The sequence below is a fragment of the Cucurbita pepo genome, chromosome 13 (assembly GCF_057944985.1).
Source record: "Cucurbita pepo subsp. pepo isolate OVF chromosome 13, ASM5794498v1, whole genome shotgun sequence".
Classification (NCBI taxonomy): domain Eukaryota; kingdom Viridiplantae; phylum Streptophyta; class Magnoliopsida; order Cucurbitales; family Cucurbitaceae; genus Cucurbita; species Cucurbita pepo.
Genome location: NC_141810.1, coordinates 2,933,941 through 2,955,618, shown reverse-complemented (window position 1 = coordinate 2,955,618; position 21,678 = coordinate 2,933,941). Strand labels below are relative to the sequence as shown.

The 21,678-nt window shown below is 37.1% G+C and overlaps 3 protein-coding genes, 1 long non-coding RNA gene and 11 other non-coding genes across 16 annotated transcripts; 1 reads left to right on the top strand and 14 right to left on the bottom strand.

Moving 5' to 3' along the window:
- The first annotated feature begins 940 nt into the window (after positions 1-940).
- LOC111808783 (large ribosomal subunit protein eL15y) lies at positions 941-2,760 on the top strand. The gene is made up of 4 exons (XM_087129603.1): positions 941-1,056; positions 1,335-1,501; positions 2,001-2,198; positions 2,345-2,760. Exons 1-4 carry the CDS (start codon positions 1,053-1,055, stop codon positions 2,588-2,590), a joined length of 615 nt encoding a protein of 204 aa, XP_086985729.1. The 5' UTR covers positions 941-1,052; the 3' UTR covers positions 2,591-2,760.
- Positions 2,761-3,947: 1,187 nt separating this feature from the next.
- On the bottom strand, positions 3,948-4,020 carry TRNAK-CUU (transfer RNA lysine (anticodon CUU)). Its single transcript has one exon. It is a non-coding gene; the product is annotated as a tRNA-Lys (tRNA).
- A 727-nt stretch (positions 4,021-4,747) lies between these two features.
- On the bottom strand, positions 4,748-4,820 carry TRNAK-CUU (transfer RNA lysine (anticodon CUU)). The gene has a single exon. It is a non-coding gene; the product is annotated as a tRNA-Lys (tRNA).
- Positions 4,821-4,909: 89 nt separating this feature from the next.
- Positions 4,910-4,982, bottom strand: TRNAK-CUU (transfer RNA lysine (anticodon CUU)). The gene has a single exon. It is a non-coding gene; the product is annotated as a tRNA-Lys (tRNA).
- A 117-nt stretch (positions 4,983-5,099) lies between these two features.
- TRNAK-CUU (transfer RNA lysine (anticodon CUU)) lies at positions 5,100-5,172 on the bottom strand. The gene has a single exon. It is a non-coding gene; the product is annotated as a tRNA-Lys (tRNA).
- A 117-nt stretch (positions 5,173-5,289) lies between these two features.
- Positions 5,290-5,362, bottom strand: TRNAK-CUU (transfer RNA lysine (anticodon CUU)). Its single transcript has one exon. It is a non-coding gene; the product is annotated as a tRNA-Lys (tRNA).
- Positions 5,363-5,479: 117 nt separating this feature from the next.
- Positions 5,480-5,552, bottom strand: TRNAK-CUU (transfer RNA lysine (anticodon CUU)). Its single transcript has one exon. It is a non-coding gene; the product is annotated as a tRNA-Lys (tRNA).
- Positions 5,553-5,645: 93 nt separating this feature from the next.
- TRNAK-CUU (transfer RNA lysine (anticodon CUU)) lies at positions 5,646-5,718 on the bottom strand. Its single transcript has one exon. It is a non-coding gene; the product is annotated as a tRNA-Lys (tRNA).
- Positions 5,719-5,866: 148 nt separating this feature from the next.
- On the bottom strand, positions 5,867-5,939 carry TRNAK-CUU (transfer RNA lysine (anticodon CUU)). The gene has a single exon. It is a non-coding gene; the product is annotated as a tRNA-Lys (tRNA).
- Positions 5,940-6,027: 88 nt separating this feature from the next.
- Positions 6,028-6,100, bottom strand: TRNAK-CUU (transfer RNA lysine (anticodon CUU)). The gene has a single exon. It is a non-coding gene; the product is annotated as a tRNA-Lys (tRNA).
- Positions 6,101-6,220: 120 nt separating this feature from the next.
- Positions 6,221-6,293, bottom strand: TRNAK-CUU (transfer RNA lysine (anticodon CUU)). Its single transcript has one exon. It is a non-coding gene; the product is annotated as a tRNA-Lys (tRNA).
- Positions 6,294-6,496: 203 nt separating this feature from the next.
- On the bottom strand, positions 6,497-6,569 carry TRNAK-CUU (transfer RNA lysine (anticodon CUU)). Its single transcript has one exon. It is a non-coding gene; the product is annotated as a tRNA-Lys (tRNA).
- Positions 6,570-7,744: 1,175 nt separating this feature from the next.
- On the bottom strand, positions 7,745-10,164 carry LOC111808290 (uncharacterized). Of its 2 annotated transcripts, none has more exons than XR_002817044.2 (3): positions 10,053-10,164; positions 9,753-9,905; positions 7,745-8,063 (listed from the first exon to the last, which is right to left on the bottom strand). It is a non-coding gene; the product is annotated as an uncharacterized LOC111808290 (long non-coding RNA). The 2 variants fall into 2 exon arrangements; XR_002817043.2 differs by having other exon boundaries at positions 9,757-9,905.
- Positions 10,165-11,327: 1,163 nt separating this feature from the next.
- On the bottom strand, positions 11,328-15,809 carry LOC111809178 (cucumisin-like). Its single transcript, XM_023695559.2, has 10 exons — positions 15,723-15,809; positions 15,557-15,645; positions 15,242-15,336; positions 14,779-15,025; positions 14,170-14,683; positions 13,968-14,071; positions 13,392-13,613; positions 13,200-13,311; positions 12,900-13,113; positions 11,328-11,924 (listed from the first exon to the last, which is right to left on the bottom strand). Exons 1-10 carry the CDS (start codon positions 15,807-15,809, stop codon positions 11,395-11,397), a joined length of 2,214 nt encoding a protein of 737 aa, XP_023551327.2. The 3' UTR covers positions 11,328-11,394.
- A 1,400-nt stretch (positions 15,810-17,209) lies between these two features.
- LOC111809040 (VAN3-binding protein) lies at positions 17,210-20,910 on the bottom strand. The gene is made up of 6 exons (XM_023695362.2): positions 20,164-20,910; positions 19,311-19,677; positions 18,578-18,754; positions 18,254-18,303; positions 18,118-18,175; positions 17,210-17,517 (listed from the first exon to the last, which is right to left on the bottom strand). The coding sequence occupies exons 1-6, from the start codon at positions 20,401-20,403 to the stop codon at positions 17,282-17,284; spliced, it is 1,128 nt and encodes a 375-aa protein (XP_023551130.1). The 5' UTR covers positions 20,404-20,910; the 3' UTR covers positions 17,210-17,281.
- Between the last annotated feature and the right edge of the window lie 768 nt (positions 20,911-21,678).

Sequence of the window (21,678 nt, the reverse complement as noted above, 5' to 3'; positions counted from 1 at the left end):
TATATATATATATTTTTTTTTTTTTTTTTGTACGCTAACATTAAGATAAAATGTATAATATCTTAACCAATTGAGTTATACTACGACTTTTATAAAGGGTTAAGTGCATGTGATATGATAAGGAATCAATACAAGGGGAATAAGATTCGGATTACCTTGTTGATCGAATATCTCAAGGCAAGAACACTTGTTTGAGATTCGAATCACTCCACAAGCAAGATTGATCATGTCGAGCTTGAATGATTCTACATGCAACCTAAACTACATAGAATTGAAAAGAAACTTAGCCACACAAATGCTTCTTTAATAATATTTTCCAAGTCTGCTTACAAATACAACATATATGGCTTATATACCCTCAAAATGAAACTATTAAAGGCATTTCAAGAGTGGTAACATTCATACTTAATGACTATAATCAACCATTATGTAATTGTAACCTAAATTTAATAAAAAGTTTAAAATACAATAACTCTAAATTGTAACCCACCCAAAATTTATAACAATCAAACTTCATTATTCTTCAATGTGGCATGAATTGAAACAACTTTTGATAATTTTGACAATTTTCTTCACATCTTCATTAAAGTATATTGTATGATTGATATCTTTTGGTTCATATCAACATGCCTCATAGTAACACATGGGCTAATTTTGAAGCGATACAAACACACATGGGCTAATTTTGTAGCGATAGAAACAACCGGTTCATCAGGCAATGGGAAACATATGATTTCTAAAAATTTAAAATTAAATAGAAATATATATTTAATAATATATATATATATATTAGCAAACTTTTACATGGGATTGCATGAACATGAATAAGGCGAGCAATATGGGCTCGTAGTTAATAAAGCCCATTGATGAGTTGGGCCTAACATTCGAAGCCCAAGGTGTGCTTTTAGTGATGGGCAACACGACGTCGTTTCAAAGGGCGAAATGGACGGTCCAGATCGGAAACATGGGATAAATCGCTCTATATAAACTGTGGTTCTCTTAACGAAAACCCTAGTTGGTGAATCCTCCCTGCAAGTTCTCCTTCCGATCCAATGGGTACTCTCTCGTTCTCTAGGGGGTTTCTTTGATATATTCATTCTACTCTCCATTTTCGTTCCAATTTGCTAAGAGAATTAGGGTGTTGTTGCAAGTTTCGAATCGATATTCTTGTTGCTTTTTTTTATTTTCATTCATACTGGCAAGTAATCTTTTAGTTTTGGTTTGTGGAGAAGCTTAGACTGTTGAATGTACTTTTTTGATAATGTGAAAATTGTTTTTTCTTTTTTGCTGATCGTTTGGATTTCGTTCGGTTGCTCTTGGAATTTGGACAATAGGGGCGTACAAGTACGTGTCGGAGCTATGGAGGAAGAAGCAATCGGATGTGATGAGGTTTCTACAGAGGGTGAGATGCTGGGAGTATCGCCAACATCCATCCATCGTCCGCGTCAATCACCCTACTCGCCCTGATAAGGCTCGCCGTCTCGGTTACAAGGCCAAGCAGGTTTCAAAACTTCTAACCATTTTAAGATTCAGTTCTTTCTGTGTAGCCTTGTTCCCAGATTCATCTGTATCGTCATTTTCGGATGTATTGTTTAGGCCGTCACTTTTGCACACTATTTCTGTTGCATTTCTCTTAGGAGCGATTAGCATATTATCTTCTTCTGTTTCTTGATTGTTCGTTTATTTGAGCGTTTTTCTTATGATATTGTTTAGAAGTAAAGATTTCCTGCAATTTTGTTGGTCGGATTCATGTATTCTTTGATTCTTCTTTCTATCGGATTGGTTTGTCGCACCTGCCATGATTTTTTGATAGGGTTTGGTAGAATGGTTTCTGTTTGATTGACAGGCTTTGCATTCAATATTAAAGTCCGGCAGTATATTTTTTCAAGAAAAATAAATATATTAATGTTATAACCACGTTTATTTGAGTCTGGTATTTTCGTACTGTGAGCGTCATTTGCATTCAGACTTGTATTGTTACCAACGAAAATTGTTTGCAGGGTTATGTGGTATACAGAGTCCGTGTGAGACGTGGTGGTAGGAAGAGGCCAGTACCCAAGGGTATTGTGTATGGAAAGCCAACCAACCAGGGTGTTACCCAATTGAAGTTCCAGCGCAGCAAGCGATCCGTTGCAGAAGAACGAGCAGGGCGAAAGTTGGGTGGTTTGAGGGTTCTCAATTCATACTGGATCAACGAGGTTATATTCTCTACCTCCTATTTTCATTTGATAACCTGAGGCCTGTAGCAGTAAATGAATATGAAATTGAGTAACAAGTTATTAAATCCTTGCATATCGTTCTCTTTCTGCTCTACTGTTCTTATTGTTCTTGAATTTGAAAACAGGATTCTACTTACAAGTACTATGAGGTGATTTTGGTGGATGTTGCCCATAATGCTGTTCGCAATGACCCAAGAATCAACTGGATCTGCAATCCAGTCCACAAGCACAGGGAGCTCAGAGGACTTACATCCGCCGGCAAGAAGTACAGGGGACTCCGTGGAAAAGGACACTTGCACCACAAGGCCAGGCCTTCTCGCAGGGCAACCTGGAAGAGGAACAACACTCTCTCCCTCCGTCGATACCGTTGATTCCGGTGATGTTTCTCTCTGTTTTGGTATTATTGTTATTAACTGCATTCTGTTTGGAGAATTTAGCTGGAAGATTTTACTCCTTCGATCTAGAATTTTTCGAACTTTATATTTTACATTGAGATTTGTCTGAATCTTTCTAAACTAAGTGATAATTTTTGTTTATTGCAGTCCCTGATTTTTATATTTCATAACCATTTTTGTTTGGACCTATTTGGTTAAAAGTGCCCATGAGTTGGTTGTATTTTTGAACATTCATTGAAATCATAATCCTATTGGATATACTGTTCATTGAAAATATTATCAGTAGTACCCCTGAACAAGAAGGGGCAAGCCTGCAAGCCCGGCAGGTCTTTTTGTTAACTCAAATGCTTGAGCACAATTTTCTCACTTAAAAACGTCTCGAAATGGAACCTTTTGTTTCTGCACTAAGCATTTTATTACGAGAAAAATATGAAGGTCACTGAGAATCATTGCCTGCAACTAATTATAAACCTTTTAAAGTTTAAAACGCAAGGTTTACAAATTTTTAGAAATGGGAATTAAATTCTATATCCCAATCCTGTTTAAATTCAAACTATTATGTTGGTATTATCTAAACAGAATGAGAGTTGCTGTTTTGGAAAATGGTGATGAACAGAATTTTCAACCGTCTTTCGTCTTCATTATCTATATATACTCAGAACATTTGTTTAAAATTTTTTATTATCATTTTATCTAACAAAGCGTATATTACCCAAAATAAGCCAATTTAGTGTAGTATAGGTTAAAAATTGGACCATTGATGATCTATGTGTGAGAACAAATCCTACAAGGATTGGTTTGAGTGAATGTTCTATTTTTTCAAACTTGCTCCCTTCTTTCCAATTGGACTTTGGACATGCCATTTTGAAGAGTAAAACGATGGTTAGGTCATCTTATTTTAGTGTGTAGGTTGGTGATGGCTATGTCATCTTATTCCAAGTTTCTTTTTTATCCCAATTCCATTACGATCCCCATGTCTCATTAGCCCATACGGCCCCTGAAAGAATACCTCTGCTTAAAATGATAAACCATAGATTTATAATACGATAACTCCAATGATCTAATTGTTGAATCAGTAGTTTTGAAATGAAATCACTATAAGAACTACTGAATATAATGATCCATACCATCATATTTAGGTGACCAACCCAATTAGTGTTTATTCGTTAGTGTCTCTTCACCGAAGAAGAGTGAGTCATTTGTTGTCTTGATCGAGTGACATAATTAGTAACTTTTCTCTATTAAAAACAATTCGAACAAATTGCCCACCATGGGGCTCCTACCCATGACCACAAGGTTAAGAGCCTTCCGCTCTACCAACTGAGCTTCAAATGGCCCACCATGGAGCTCAAACCCATGACCACAAGGTTAAGAGCCTTGCGCTCTACCAACTGAGCTAGACGAGCCTACACAATAGATACAACCCTTAGACATCATGTCGAGTGACCCAATTAGTGTTTCTCAGTTGGTAGAGCGCAAGGCTCTTAACCTTGTGGTCATGGGTAGGAGCCCCATGGTGGGCGATTTACTCTAAATTGATTTTAATAGAGAAGAGTTAATAATTAGGTCACTAGATCAAGACATCAAATGATTGTTTATTAGTGAATAGAGCCTTGCGCTCTACCAACTGAGCTACAAATTCAAAGTTGGGTCTTGGCCAAAAAGAATGGAATGAGCCGGTGTAGCTGATGGAAAAGGATTGAGAAGAGAACATAATTAGGTCACTAGATCAAGACATCAAATGATTGTTTATTAGTGAATAGAGCCTTGCGCTCTACCAACTGAGCTACAAATTCAAAGTTGGGTCTTGGCCAAAAAGAATGGAATGAGCCGGTGTAGCTGATGGAAAAGGATTGAGAAGAGAACATCTTGCGCTAACCAACTGAGCTACAAATTGCCCACCATGACTCAAACCCACCAACCCATTACCACAAGGTCAAGAGTCTTGCGCTCTACCAACTGAGCTAGACAGGCCTACAGAATAGGTACAACCCTTAGACATCTTGTCGAGTGACCCAATGTTCCAATGTTTTTGTCACTCGACCCAATGTTCCAATGTTTATGTCACTCGACCCAATGTTCCAATGTTTATTTGTTAGTGTCTCTTCACTATTAAAAACAATTACAGCAAATCGCCCACCATGGGGCTCGAACCCATGACCACAAGGTTAAGAGCCTTGCGCTCTACCAACTGAGCTAGACAGGCCTACACAACACTAATAAAACAATCATTTGATGTCTTGATCGAGTGACCTAATTAGTAACTCTTCTCTATTAAAAACAATTAGAGCAAATCGCCCATCATGGGGTTCGAACCCATGACCACAAGGTTAAGAGCCTTGCGCTCTACCAACTGAGCTAGATGGGCCTACACAATAGGTACAACCCTTAAACATCTTGTCGACACTAATAAAACAATAATTTGATGTCTTGATCGAGTGACCTAATTAGTAACTCTTCTCTATTAAAAACAATTAGAGCAAATCGCCCATCATGGGGCTCGAAACCATGACCACAAGGTTAAGAGCCTTGCGCTCTACCAACTAAGCTAGACGGGCCTACTCAATAGGTACAACCCTTAAACATCTTGTCGACACTAATAAAACAATAATTTGATGTCTTGATCGAGTGACCTAATTAGTAACTCTTCTCTATTAAAAACAATTAGAGCAAATCGCCCATCATGGGGCTCGAAACCATGACCACAAGGTTAAGAGCCTTGCGCTCTACCAACTAAGCTAAACGGGCCTACTCAATAGGTACAACCCTTAAACATCTTGTCGACACTAATAAAACAATAATTTGATGTCTTGATCGAGTGACCTAATTAGTAACTCTTCTCTATTAAAAACAATTAGGACAAATCACCCACCATGGGGCTCGAACCCATGACCACAAGGTTAAGAGCCTTGCGCTCTACAAACTGAGCTAGACGGGCTTACAGAATAGATACAACCCTTAGACATCTTGTCGAGTGACCCAATGTTTATTTGTTAGTGTCTCTTCACTATTAAAAACAATTACAGCAAATCGCCCACCATGGGGTTCGAACCCATGACCACAAGGTTAAGAGCCTTGCGCTCTACCAACTGAGCTAGACGGGCCTACACAATAGGTACAACCCTTAAACATCTTGTCGAGTGACCAATGTTTATTTGTTAGTGTCTCTTTACTAATAAAACAATCATTTGATGTCTTGATGGAGTGACCTAATTAGTAACTCTTCTCTATTAAAAAATAATTAGAGCAAATCGCCGACCATGGGGCTCAAACCCATGACCACAAGGTTAAGAGACTTGCGCTCTACCAACTAAGCTAGACAGGCCTACACAATTGGTACAACCCTTAAACATCTTGTCGACACTAATAAAACAATCATTTGATGTCTTGATCAAAGACCTAATTAGTAAAATCACCCACAATGGAGCTCGAACCCATGACCACAAGGTTAAGAGCCTTGCGCTCTACCAACTAAGCTAGACGAGCCTACACAATAGGTACAACCCTTAAACATCATGTTGACACTAATAAAACAATCATTTGATGTCTTGATCGAGTGACCTAATTAGTAACTAGGTCTCTCTATTAAAAACAATTACAGCAAATCGCCCACCATGGGGTTCGAACCCATGACCACAAGGTTAAGAGCCTTGCGTTCTACCAACTGAGCTAGACAGGCCTACACAATAGGTACAACCCTTAGACATCTTGTCTACCAACTGAGCTAGACGGGCCTATACAATAGGTACAACCCTTAGACATCTTGTCGAGTGACCCAATGTTTATTTGTTAGTGTCTCTTCACTAATAAAACAATCATTTGATGTCTTGATCGAGTGACCTAATTAGTAACTCTTCTCTATTAAAAACAATTAGAGAAAATCACCCACCATGGGGCTTGAACCCATAACCACAAGGTTAAGAGCCTTGCGCTCTACAAACTAAGCTAGACGGACCTACACAATGGGTACAACCCTTTGACATAAGTGTTTCTTAAAACATTGTTCTCTTCGTTCATATATTGGATTTCATCAAAGGAAAATAACGCATTTAATAAATGATTGTTTTTACCAAAAATTCTTTTAGAGTTTTGAAATGTAATCACTATAAGAGCTACTGAAAATAATGATCCACATAAAAGAGATGCATAACTCAATACCATCATACTTACGTTCATCATTAACTAATGAGATTGGATAGCGGGAACTAATATTGGTTGAGAAGGAACCTTTTTGTATATTGATTTTGACAAATACATTCACTTATTCATAGATGAAAAGATTAGAGATTCGAATATTTCACTCTGCATATTAAATTAAAAAATGTTAAAAAAAAAGTCAACTAAAATATCATTTTAGTTCATACAACTTTTAAATATTAAAATTTAGTCATCTACTCTTAATAATGTTTATTTGATGGTAGTTTTTACTGAACTTTGCAAAATAGTTATAATAATGCATATGAACAAAATACAAAGCGTGAAACTGTTTGAAGTTGATAGACTGATTTTGTACATTTAAGTACTTACTAAAATAGAACAAGTGGTTTATCTTTATAACAAGATAAAAAAAAAGCTTAAGAATAATGAAGAAGCTTAGTGGTTAATTTACTGATAAGCCCATAATAATAATAATAATTATTATTATTATTAAAAAAAAAACGAAATGGCAATAGAATAGAAATAGTGACATTAGCCCGAAAGATTTAACAGGTCATGTTTAGAAGTGATTTTGAAACGGGTCTAAATTGTACATATCACATCAAAACATATGTTTGATCATTCAATATCAATTTTGATAGTATAAAAGTCATGTTTAAACATAGAAAATCAACATTAAATTAATTTTTAGTGACTAAATACACGTTTTGAAATTATTTTGAAACATAAAAAAGTAATTTTTAATCTTTTAAAATTACTTTCAAACATGCCCTTACCTGCTTTGGCTTTTAACTATCAAGCATCATCATGACAAGTGGTTTCTCGTTCATTGGTTCTTTGGTTACTTTGGTGTCCAATCCTTGCACATGGCGGCTTTCAACTCGAAATTAGTAGCAATAAAATGTTGATCAAAGTCATAATCGACTAAACCTAAAGCTTTCAATTCAAAGTCACTGGGAGGAAAGATACCCATAGGAGACCAACAAAGAGTACTTTCATGCCTTTGTGGTTGTATCTCAATAATACTAAGTGTGGGTCAACTGTAATCACACATAACTCCTTCAACAATACAAATGACAAGATGCAGTTGTATGCCATTGATTTCAAGAAAAAGCAACGATGAAATGCATTGCTTAAGGTCAATAATTGGGCCATAATCGTGTCGGTTTCAACAGAAATTTTAAATCTCAATGCATTTACATTACCCTGTGAATAGCATCCTCCATTAGCTGAGCCCAAAACTGAAGTAGATGTGTCTCTTCCTCTATGCAACTAAATCAAAACCTTGATCCTGAAATTCCAAATTGCAGAATTCCCATTAGAGTCGTTCATAAAAAAACATCAATGTACTACAAAAGACTAAACTCGTTACTTGCTACTTGTTCCTATCGATGATCCGCTTACACATGCATACAAGCGCTTACACTGCCCTTTTTTAAACTACAGTTCCGTCCTTGCATTAAACTTATCGAAAGTTATGCATATGAATCCTGTAACCTTTACATGGATAGCTCTGAAATGGTACAGAAAGGAGAGGAGTATCTTAGTCCTATATGCTTGAGGAAATATGGAATAATCTTCCTACGTCCAACTCACAGGATAATCTTCTTCCCTAAAAAAATCCAAGATGATGCTCCTCCATAAAGAAAAGAGGGAACTTTATCTTTATGAGCTATGAAACGCCTACTTTAATGACATATACAACGTGTATGTACAATCTCCAATGAAGTTTGACTTAACAAAAAAAGGGCTACAAGGACTAATATTTCAGAAGGAAAAAAGAATTAGGAGTACAATGGAAAGACACAAAGAACAACGGGGGCATCATTCAAATAAATAGTTCATTTCACCCTAAAAATAGAGATATAGAAAAGTGTTTAACCGATGAAAGTTCCTATACATATTTCACTTTCTGAGTAGCTCTGTTTCAAGATTTCATCATAAAAGCACAATTAATACTTCATATTTCTTCACATATTATTACATTTTGCAAATTGAATGTTCTAATATACTCTCCCCTATCACTTATTAGGAAAATGAAAACCCCACGCACACTGCCCCTCCATCTATTGCTTCCTACTTTTTGACATTGCCTTTCCAACACGAGGGCATGGCTAACAATGGATGTACCAGCAGATGATGAACTAATGTAGTACAGGAAAGTGAAGGAAAAGCGGATACAGCAAGGTCGAAGGAAAGGAGAAGACGATGTTCTGTTTGAGGTAGTTTTAATTTCGAAAAAGAAGTATGAAGATTTGTAAGTCGAATGACTAAATGCATACCGAAACTTCCAACATGTGCCAATTCAAATGATATCTAAACACACAAATACTAATTCGCAATATCCTGGCCATCCAAAACACTAATTTAGTTGCTAAAAAAATATCTCACCCGCCCTCTACCTCCATCCAGAAAACTCGTTTTGGTTCATATGATCAGTTGCCAGATTTCTGACATTTCCACGAGAAGTTCAAGAAGAGAGCCTAAACAAAAGGAGCCATAGAGGTAAGGAAACAAGGAGTTCCTACGCTAGAGTCAAGTATTTTTGCTTTCTTATTATAATCACTCTTTTCTCAACAGGCCTAAGAAATAATTCACTGCACAACGAGAAATTCCCTTCATCTTTTAGACAGAAATCCAACCAAAACCTCATTTGGAAATTTACAAGGTGCATCAGACCGCATAATCCTAATAACCAATACTAGAAGTAAATGTTCAACTACCATTTGTACCCAAGTCCGATTTCTTCCTGTAAAAACCGAGCTCCGAAAGTCCATAAGTCAGGTCAAAGCGATTTGAAGAATGAAAGAACAAATCCAATTTCATATAAAACAACAGGAAGAAGACCTTGATTTCCAGTCATAAACAGATCACAGGAATGATAAAATTATACAGATAACGCGAAAGATCAAGAAGAAAGAACTAATTAACAAAAAAGCGAAAAGGAAGAATCGAAACCAAGTAAATTTCATAGGCACACCTACGTCTGTTTGGAGTAAGAAGAAGAAGAAGAACCACGCTTGTTCCGGAACACCATATATCCGAGGGGCAATACAACTCCGATCATCATTATAACGGCCCCAATTATGTATCGCAGTGGACCGGGTGGTTCCACTTCAATGAACGTCGTGAACTGCGGCCAACGCAATCATGTTCCCGGATCAGAAACTCACAAATTCCATTGCATAAGAAAACAAAATGAATATAGAAAGAAGAACCCTAGAATTTGAGATTCAGTTGATGTTCTACGAGATCTGATCTTAAAGTTGGAGAGACTTACAGGCATTTGTCGAACACAGAGCGAGAGGACTGCAGGAGGTGGAAGCCAGGGATCTTAGTAAAAGACGGGCAGGGGGAAGATCACCAACCGGTTTATTCAGTTTATTTATTTATTTATTATTTATTTTTTTAAAGTATTTTTCAAATAAATTTCTCGCCATTAATTTTTTTTTTCGATTTTTAGACACAAAAAAAAAAAAAAAAAAAAAAAAAAAAAAAAAAAAAATAATAATAATAATAATAAATAAAAAAAAATAATAATAAAATAAAGTAAAAAACAATCCATAAGAGATGAATTTATGCTTTGATCGGTTACATATCATTGTCAGTCTCACGATTTTAAAACGTGTCTATTAAGGAGAAGTTTCCACTCCTTATATAAGAAATGATCCACCCCTGGGTCTAGTGTCCTCGCTGGCACACCATCTGATGTCTGGTTCTGATATTATTTGTATCTGTTGTAGACCGAAAGTGGAACAAATGTACTCACAACACCAATGAACGAAATTACACAAAGAGACACCAAGATATTTACGTGGTTCGAAGAGAAGAAGTTCCCCTACATCCACGAGTAGCAACCAATCACTAATAAACAGTGTTACAAGTGAATACTTCACTATCACACTACACAGACTCTCACCAATATGTCACTCAAGAAATACGCTGTGATACACAAAACTTGATAAGTTCAGCAACAGATTGTTAGAGCAGAGAACCTAAACAATTGGATCTCAAGTGTTTTTTTTATTAATTCTAAGTTGTCATTATGTAGCCTTTACCATCATCCTTGAACCTAAAAATATCAGCAGAAAGAAACTTAAAGTTCCATAAAATAGAACCTTACGAGAATTTACAATAGTAGTATACATATAGTCGTCAGCCTCACGGTTTTAAAACGTGTCTGCTAGAGAGAGGTTTCCACATTCTTATAGCATTCTCTAGGGCCAGCGTCATTGCTGGCACACCGTCTGATTTCTCGCTCTAATACCATTTGTAATAGCCCAAGTCCACTACTAAATATTGTCCGCTTAGGCTCGTTACATATCACAATCAACCTCACGGTTTTAAAACGTGTCTGCTAGAGAAAAGTTTCCACACACTTATAACGAATGCTTCGTTCTTCTCTCCAACCAACGTGGAATCTCACACATTATTATTATAATTATTATTGATAAACAATCATGATCATCACAAATTTTAAATTCCGTTCATCTATGATCTAGATCACATTCATATCCAAATGATATTAATCTATAGCCACCTTCCCTCCGAATAATCATCAACATAAATTAATTTATTAATAATTTAAAATTTTATGTAACATGAATCAATAATGAATTTAATTAAAAGGTATTAGGATCAAAGACTACTATAGGACTCTTCACTTTATGTTGGCCATCATCCCACACCAATGAACCCGACGCAATGCCCCTACTAATGCTTCCTTCAATTGTAACCTCAAAGCTCAGCTCCTCGCCCAAGGCATTGAACGAAAGAACAGAAGGATTTACTGTAATTTTAAGCCCCGAAGGACCCGAAACTATGGCGTTATATGTCGAATTCGCCGACCCAACATTTGTGACCCTTCTTCTATAAACTTGGCTGATCGAGGTTGAGATAGGCGTGGAAAGAGCAAATGAAGGATAGTTTAGATCGAAAACTAGGTCGAAATCGCCTCGAGAACACGAGCTATTATCTCCAGAAACTTGCTGGACCAACTTGGTGCTGTAACCTTGACCACAAAGGAACCTTACATAGTCGATCTCAGTGGCGTTGTAGATCAGTCCGGGATTCACTGCGCTTAAAGGGTTTATGTGGCCTGAACCATATGCGAATTCTGCTTCTGGGTTAAGGTCAGCTCTCATGGGAAATGCTGCATTCGTAAATTCATTGGGTTAGTAATCTATAACCTAAATTAATCGGGTTAATAATAGTTAAAATGCGTTCACGCTTAGAGATATCCATTTGTCCTGCAGGATTAATCTAGAACGAGGAAGATCCATTTAAATGGGGGAGAGAATGGAGAGAAATTTTTACCCGTTAGCTAAACGGGGCCGAGGATAGTGATTATATTCTCCATCCCCGAACTTGCCCCAAACCCCGCCTAAATCCCCGTCCTGTCTAATTATATATATTTGAAGTGTGGAAGTGTGATATCCCACGTTGATTTGGAGAGGAGAAAGAAACACCATTAAGGGTGTGGAAACTTTTCTCCGACTAAGTAACGGGGAAGCCGATAAGGGAAAACCCAAATACCTTGAGGGGGAAGCCCAAATGAGAAAGCCCAAAGCCCATAAGGGAAAGCCTAGAGAGACAATATCTAGTAGCAGTGAGCTTGGACGGTTATAAATGGTATCAGATCCAGACACCGTACTATGTACCAGCGAGGAGGCTCTTCCCTGAAAGGGGTAGACATAAGGCGACGTGCCAGTAAGGACGCTAGGCTAAAAAAAGGAGGTGGATTTGGCAGGGAAAGCCCACAATATCTGTTAGCAATGAGCTTGGATTGTTACAAATGGTATTATAGCCAAATATCGGACTATGTACCAGTGAGGAGGCTCTTCCCTGAAGGGGGTAGACACGAGACGGTGTGCCAGTAAGGACGTTGAGCCACAAAGGGGGGTAGATTTGGCGGGGTCCCACATCGATTGGAAAAAAAACGAGTGTCAGCGGGAACGCTAGGCGGGTGAATTGTGATATCTCACATTGGTTGGGAATGAGAACGAAACACCCAAAAAATTATGTCCGGATCTCCGCAAAAATAAGTAGAGAATTTTGTAAGCTTTCCCATCCCACCCGGTAGACATCTCTATACAAACTAGCTACGAGTCAAGTATTGGTGTTATACCCGTTGTCATAAGTGCGGATTTGAGGGCAGCAGGAGACCAAGAAGGGTGAAACGACTTAACATAAGCAGCAACAGCGGTAGCATGTGGGCAAGCCATTGAAGTCCCTGAAATGATATTAAAAAGGAGTTGTCTGCTATCTTCTTTAGCTCCTGAAGGTGGGCCTAGAGGAGTCCATGCGGCTAGAATTTCAACACCTGGACCACTCAAATCTGGCTGCAATGCCACAACAGACAACTCAATAATACTAATAATAATCAAGATTAGAGAGTGATTAAGTTTATGATTATGAAGCTAATCACCTTCAGAATGTCTGGGGTTATTGGATTTGGACCTCTTGAAGAGAAGGATGCAACAAAAGGGGTTTCTTTATACTTCCCTTCAGTGCTTTTTAAAATAGTAGCCGTTGGAAGGCTGTAAATAATGATGTAATTAATTAGTGTTAAGTAATGGTAATTAGTGAGATTAAAAGTAAAAAAGATTGGATTAATTACCTAGTTAAATTGGCATAAGAAGAAATGAGAGCTCCTTCTTGTGTGCCAAGATGAGAGGCAGGCAAAGGAAAAGGGGATGAGAGATCCTTTGGATTATTGTCTTGCATTATAATCCCGATTGCACCTTTTAAAAATATTGTCTTTTTCGGCGATACGAAATGATCACAAAGGACAATTTTACCCTTCATCAAATCCCTATCCACCGAGTTTCTCGTACAAAATCTATTTCACATCAAAAAAACGTCAAAATTCAACTCGAGCATAGCTCAATTATATTTCACAAACAAGAAAATATTCTAAAATATATCGGGTTTGAAAGCTCGTGTTATTTTCTCACTGTTTGACCGTGGTTTTAATACTTCTTGACTGAATCATATTCTTATCTTTATTTCATAAAGAAAAATAAGTTTCTAATGGTAAGATCTCGGATTGTAGCATAAATTAATTCATCGAGTTGATGATAAAATACACGGACGTGTCATGCGATTTGTTGAGACATAAGTTTTTTTTTTTATATTTTATTTTATTTATTATATAAAAACAATATTTATAAACTATATATATAATTAATAGTACCTCGAGATGGATCCATTAAAGCCAGCAGTAACATTGGGAATATTTCCGGCATACACCAATGGATATTGTGTTCCATTTAAATCAAATGTATTGATCGTGACTCCCTGTCATAAATATATATATAAAAAAATTATATTCAAGTTCATAAAATTTGATAGAAAAGTATATTATATATATATATATATATATATACACGACTTACATTGAAGCTTCTTCCATCTCCGAGTTGAACTTTAGACAAAAATCTCCTATCAGTAGTACTAGCTGCTACCGAAAGAGACCAGGGTGAGAAGTTTCTAATAGTGAAAGGTTTCCAACCATCGTTACCCGCAGACATCGATGTAAGGATTCCGTTCTTCATTGCATGGAATGCTCCAATAGCTATGGAGTCATTGAAGTAATTATTTGGTGTGTGTCCTCCGACCGACAAAGAGATGATATCAACCCCATCGGCAATGGCATCATCGAATGCGGCAAGAATATCAGCTTCAGGACAACCGTCAGACCAACATATTTTGTAGGAAGCGATTCGTGCTGATGGGACTCCTCCCCTTGCGGTGCCAGTGCCAAGACCAAGCATACTCGCTTGCCTGACCAACCCGCCTGCTACTGTTGATGCCGTATGCGTCCCATGGCCATTTGAATCTATTGGACCTTGGATATCGCCTATTACATAACTACCACTGGTGCGATATGATCGAGCTCCAATGATTTTACTACGTGGCACATCCAATATCATATTAGGCTTGATGAATACTAAATTTGTGGGAAAAAAAAATCATTTGAGAAAAATATATATAATTGAACGTACTTGTTACACGAGAAATTGAGTGAGGCTTCACAGCTACCCTTCCACTTGGGTGGCGGCCGGCCATATCCTTCATCGAGGAAACTAGGTGATTCTGGCCAAATCCCCGTGTCGAGTACTCCAACAATAATATCACTTTCTATGGATGGAACTCGGCTGACTTGTTGAGACAATCCCATGAAGTCCCATGATCTTGTCGTGTGGAGTTGTTTCTTTCCATTTGGAAAAACCGAGATTACACCCTTCATTTCTGAAATTAAAAAAAATATTTTTTTTATATAATTTTTTCGGAGAGAATCAAAAGTGTATATATAAGGATATTTTCGAGACCCGACATGGAAAATGTTCAACCATATTGTTTAAACATATTGCATTATATTTTTAGCTCACGAGAAATCTTCTCTCATTCCGTCTCTCGATCTCCATAGAGAAAAAAAAAACATATTTTAGGTTCTTATGAACGTACCTGAAACTTTTTGGACTTCGTCTTCAGTCAGCTTCGCGACAAAGCCATTAAAACTTCTCTTATAGCTATGGAGTAAAGAGCGTGGAGCGAAACTACTGAAATAACGTTTAATTTTATTTGTCAATATATTTTTCGACCTATATTACTTAATTTATTAAATTTTAAATTTTAAAAAGTGTTTAATAGATTCTTCACCAACTAATTATTCAATATTTTTTAAAAATTAAAATAATTATTTGATACAATTAGATACTTTTTTCAGACACAAACACGAAAGTTCATTGACTAGACTCGTAATTTAACCTAAACAATCACCTGCCAATGGCTTCTCCTAACATTCTCTCGTGATGAGCTCGAGTCGAAACTCGATCTTTTGGATGACTTCCCATGTACACAATATACGTCTACAAATTGAAAAACGACATATTAGACAAAAAAAAACACGACGAAAATTAAGATTTAGAGACAAAATTAGGGTTACCGTTCTATCATCATCTTCAGAATTTGAGCCGAGAAATAGCAGAGAAAGGCAAAAGGCGAGGTAGAGAAGCCTTGAAAGAGAAGACATTGAATATTTGTTTTGATATTAAGGCATGAAAGGATATGGAAAGGTATTTATACACCAAAGTTTGATTGAAATTTATGAGGAAAAAAGAACCCATTATTTGAAAATGTCAACAAAAGTATTAATGATTTTTATTTCCTTGGTCTTCAAATTAATCAACAATTGAAATAAAATACATGGGAGACGCCTTTTCTCCTTTGGCTTGTATTTAATGAGTCAAATTAATAAATTATATTTAGATTGGTATAATAGGTCGAGAAATGCATTCGTGTACATGTATCGTGACTATTGTGACCTAAATTCATGATTATTTCTTGGACTTTTCTTTTCCGGGTAGAGTTGGATGAATAGTACTTTTCTGCGTGGACCCACTAGTCGAGCTCATTAACGTACTGTAACAGCCCAAGCCCACCACTAGCAGATATTGTCCGCTTCGGCCCGTTACGTATTATCATCAGCCTCACAATTTTAAAACGTGTCTGCTAGGGAGAGATCTTCACACCCCTATAAAGAATATTTTGTTCCCTTCTTCAACCGTTGTGGGATCTCACAATCCACCCCCTTCAAGCTCAACATCCTTGCTGGTACTTGTTCCCCTCTCCAATTAATGTGGAATCTCACATGTACCTCTTAAGCTTGACTACGGACAAACATACGTCCACACGTTCAAACTCGATCCAATGTTTCTATGTTTTTGTGAGTTGATCGGCGCCTATACTCAGCCTTAACGGAATGCAATTCTATCAACAACATTTCATTCATTTGATCAATTTATCTTAGAGTCTATTCACGAGACCGATATAACTTAATTGTCTTAAAATCATCCCTAAATAGTAAGAAATATTACCAGTCGAGCTAAAATTGATCAATACCGATTTTAATTGGGTCTAAAACACTAAAAAAACGTTCTAAAACAAAGCTAATAAAATAGTAATTTATGAGACGAGTTTTTATTATAAAATTCAACATTTTTTTTAATGAAATAATTGAGAAATTTCAATATAATAAAAGATAAGTTTGAGAATTTCAAAATTTTAAAGAGCAACTTGAAAATTGCCTTATTTGAATGATATAGAAGTCATTTAGCACGTTTAGTTGATTTTATTTATCTATAATATTTTAATTACTTCTAGATAAAATAAAATAAGTACTTGTTTGACCGCCAAATGGTTTCTATTTTTTGCTCTTTAAAATAATAACAGACAATAAAAATATTTTTTTAAAAATATAAATTTATTCAAAAAAATATTCTTAATTTTTTTGATAAATAATTCTATAAGAAACTTAACTAATAATACAAAAAAAATTATAATGTTTATATAAAAATGTCATTTAATTTTTTTATTCCACATATTATAGCCTCTCGACCTCAATCGTTATACATACATACATACGTATATACGTGCATAACTTTGGTACTATAGCTCATTTTTATTGATGTGTACATATGTGCGTGTACCAAATGAACAAGTGATTTACATACTCTCATTGAAACTCAAAATCTGTAACGACCTCGTTGTTTCGATGCAGTTAACTCGATGAAGAAGGCTTTGAATCCCTTGAACCCAGCTCTGTTTATGGATCTTGTTTTTGCACTTGAACTCTAGAAGACCTTGGGCAGTTTTCAAGCCGAAATAGACCTCGTTCAATATGTCTCTCTTTCTTACGTATGGCCATGAAGATGATTCGTCGCAGAGCCCGTAAACAATACCTAGAATAGGATAGATGCTGTAACGCCCCAAATCTACCGCTAGTAGATAGTGTCCTCTTTGGGCTTTCCCTTTCGGACTTCCCCTCAAGGCTTTAAAACGCGTTTGCCAGGGGAAGGTTTCCACACCCTTATAAAAGGGTGGTTTGTTCTCCTCCCCAACCAATGTGGGACATCACAATCCACCCCCTTCGAGGCCCAGCGTCTTCGCTGACACTCTTTCTTTACTCCAATCGATGTGGGACCGCCCCCAAATCCACCCCCTTTGGGGCCCAACGTCCTTACTGGCACACCGTCTCGTGTTTACCCCCCTTGGGGGAACAGCGAGAAGGCTGACACATTGTCCAGTGTCTGGCTCTAATACCATTTGTAACGCTCCAGATCCACCACTAGCAGATATTGTCCTCTTTGGGTTTTCCCTATCGGGCTTCCCCTTAAGGCTTTAAAACGTGTCTGCTAGGGGAAGGTTTCCACGCCCTTATAAATGGTGGTTTGTTCTCCTCCCCAACCAAGGTAGGACATCACAGATGCACAGTTAAGACAAGTCGTTTTCTGAGACGACAAATAGGATGGAAGAAACTAATGATGATATTAGATGCATACATTTGTTTTTCTTGGAAAAGGTCCCTCCAACGTGCTTGCTTTTGATCGATGCTACAACCTGAAACCACGTAGTTGATATGTTCATAACAACAATTTGGATCATAATTCTACTTTCTATTACGCAGTTTCTCAGCACCTGAGATTTCTTGTTGATGTAGACAGATACTTCCTTCCATCGCAGGGTTCCTGTTAGTACAACGAGAAGTGATTCAGAATGAGCAGCTCAACCAGTGACATATCATTAAAGTTCTGTTATCATCAAGAGTGATTGATGTTTAAATAAAACAGCTAAGAAGAACAGACACTTTAGTTTGGCTAGCATGTTTATGTTCGATGCGTGTCGGACATTTGGACGCTCCGACACTTATTGGACATGTGTTAGAGACTTGTTAATGCAATATATCCATCTTCGAGTAAGAATGTAAGAAAAATTGAAGTTTGTGAAGAAAACAAGCTGTACCTTTCCGTGTAAACTGCAGCAATTCACCCACACAGGGAAGCTCCTGCTCCTCCATATGGCTACTAAAAGCGGTAGCCCAATGATTCTGAGCCATTATCCTATCATAAGGACTCACAGAAGCTATTTTTCGGCCTTCCTTCAGTAATCTGGATCTGAAAGCGGCTTCTCCTCGCAAAGCTGGATTAGTAGTAAAAAAACAATACAGCATTAACTAAGATCCAGATATGCTTTCTTCCATGAGCGTCGAGGATTGTTTAGAGGGAGTCCTACATTGGCTAATTTAGGGAATGATCATGGGTTTAATAAGTAAGGAATACATCTTCATTGGTATGAGACCTTATGGGGAAGCCCAAAGCAAAGCCATGAGAGCTTATGCTCAAAGTGGACAATATCGTACCATTGTGGAAAGTCGTGGTTCCCAATATGGTATCAGAGTCATGCCCTTAACTTAGCCATGTCAATAGAATCCTCAAATGTCGAAGAAATAAGTTGTGAGTCTCGAAGGTGTAGTCAAAAGTGGTTCAAGTGTCGAACAAAAGGTGTACTTTGTTCGAGAACTTCAGAGAAGGAGAGCCTCAAATAAGGAGAGACTGTTTGAGGGCTCTATAGGCCTTGAGGGAGGTTTCTCCTTGCAAAGCCAGCTTTGCTCAAAGTGGATAATATCATACCATTGTGAAGAGTTGTGTTTCCTAACAAACTGCTATTGAGAAGCAAAAAAGGATAGAACAAGTGCCTGTGGCAGCCGCAGCTGTTAAGGTCATGAGGTCGCCCGGGCTCTGGACATCAACTGCCGAGCTGATAACCGAACTGACCTGCTCATGGTCAGCGCCAGAGAATTCAGCCATCTCTACGCAATGTGATGCCAAAATCTCAGTAGCTGAGGCCAGAGCCATGCCCATTTTGGAATCAGACTTCTCTGCTGCGGCCACGGCAGCCAAGGCTGCAGCAAGTGCTGTCACAGATAAAGCAGAATGAACTCTAGCATTTTCAATTCTTGCCCTGTCCTTCTTTTTGACAATACTATTACCAGCCTCTTTGTGGGGAAACTGAAACCATTTTCCAAATGATCCTACCCTCCAAGCACTCACAATCTTTCCTGGCTGTAAAAAGAAATAGAACAACCACTCAGCACAACACAACACCAGAGCTGAAAAGCATTTAACTTGCCACGAATATGAGAAAAAAGCTTTAAAAGCCTAAACCCACCGCTAGCAGATATGTCCTCTTTAGATTTTTCTTTTCAAGTTTCTCTTCAAGGTTTTCAAAACGCGTCCGTAGGGAGAGGTTTCCACACCTGTATAAAGAATGTTTCGTTTTCCTCCCCAATCGATGTGGGATTTCACAATTCACCTCCTTTCGGGGCCCAACGTCCTTGCTGACACACGTTCTTCTCCCCAACTGATGTGGAAACTTTGAGATCTCACATCGGTTGGAGAGAAGAACAAAAAACGAAGCATTCTTTATAAGGGTGTGGAAACCTCTCCCTAGCAAACACATTTTAAAAACCTTGAGGGGAAGCCCAAAAGGGAAGTCTCAAAGAAGATATTATCTACTAGCGGTGAGCTTGGGCCATTACAAACGCTTACAAGTTGTGGGACAACAATGGCCTCAGGAACTGTGATGGGGCACCTTTCAATGTGAAGTGGCTTGTGCTTTTGAGCAAGAGCTTTTGAAATCGCAGAAGCTGAGAGACTCCAAGTCCTTGCCAAGAACTCCATAGGCTCTCGTGGAGTTTGAGGCTGAGGAATTGAAGGCAAAGAAGATACCATTTTTAACTCCTCATCTTCCTCCATACTCTTTAGCCCATAGATGTAACCCTTTTCCATTTTCCCTCCCAAAAAAACCCAAATACTTTCCACAAGAGTACAATCAAACAGCCGTGTTTTTCAAGACAAAAAACGTCTTTTCCAAGAACAATTCCCTCAGCGGCATTTTCGCAAACACCTTAAATACCCAGAAACATACAGACAAAACGAGATTCAAATTCACATTCCAAAGGCCTCGTGCTTTGAACTACCACAAAATCAGATTGGGTTTCAACCAAAAAGCAATCAGAAACAGAGAAACAGATTGAAAATCACGGATCTCGAAATGGAGAAAATATTAATTTAAAAAACACCATGCATTAGCGTCGTCCTGAATCGACGGAAGCTGCTTCTCAACACTCGGGCAAGCAGGTGATCCTTCCATTTCAAAATTGGGAACAGACCCAGATGATTCATCAATGAAACATTTCGCCTTGTATTTGTATCGAGGAACAAAGTTTAGGCGCCTTCACTGTTCTCTCTCAACTCTCAAAAAAATCTAAAATATCCTTAAATGTTCAAAAATATGATTGAATTGGTAGTTAGTTCTCTATTTAAAAAAATACATATAAAATTTTAAAAATAATATTAAGATTTTTATTTTTATAAATAAAAATTTAAGCATTTTTTTATTTATAAAAATTTTATTTATCTTTTAAAAGAAATAATGTATAAATTTAATAATCGGAAAAAGAAAAAAATTATTATTTTAACATTACAGAGTGGAAGATCGAACCATCGACTTTTAAAATAATAATTAATTTATATTTGATCTATTGAATTGGGTTCCGATCGACAATTTTGTCTTCATTCTACTTTTATTTTATTTTTAATTTAAAAAAAATATGCTTGATAATGTTATTTATTTTTCTTGTCATATGTTAATAAGCTAAAAGTTTAGATATTTATATAAGATATTTTAAATATATAGATTTATAACATAACCACAACAAATAAATAAATAATGAATTAAAAAAAGGGGATTTAATAAATGAAAAAATGGTCACATTTTTTATTTATTATCATTTTTCAATATAGAAAATAAAAAATAAAAATGAAGACAAACGGTTGTGGTATCCATTGTGGAGCTCAGAAAAAAGCGCTAGAAAGTGAGCTGTCGGTAAAATTACAGAAATCCATGCAATGACGGTGACCGGTTTGGACGGTGACCTTCCATTGCGCCCTTTTATTGTTTCTTCCTTTTACGTATTTTCCTTATGATTTATTCATTAAAGAATAAATATATTGCTTATTCTCTATGGATTCTTATTCTTCCAATTTTATCCTTTTAGATAT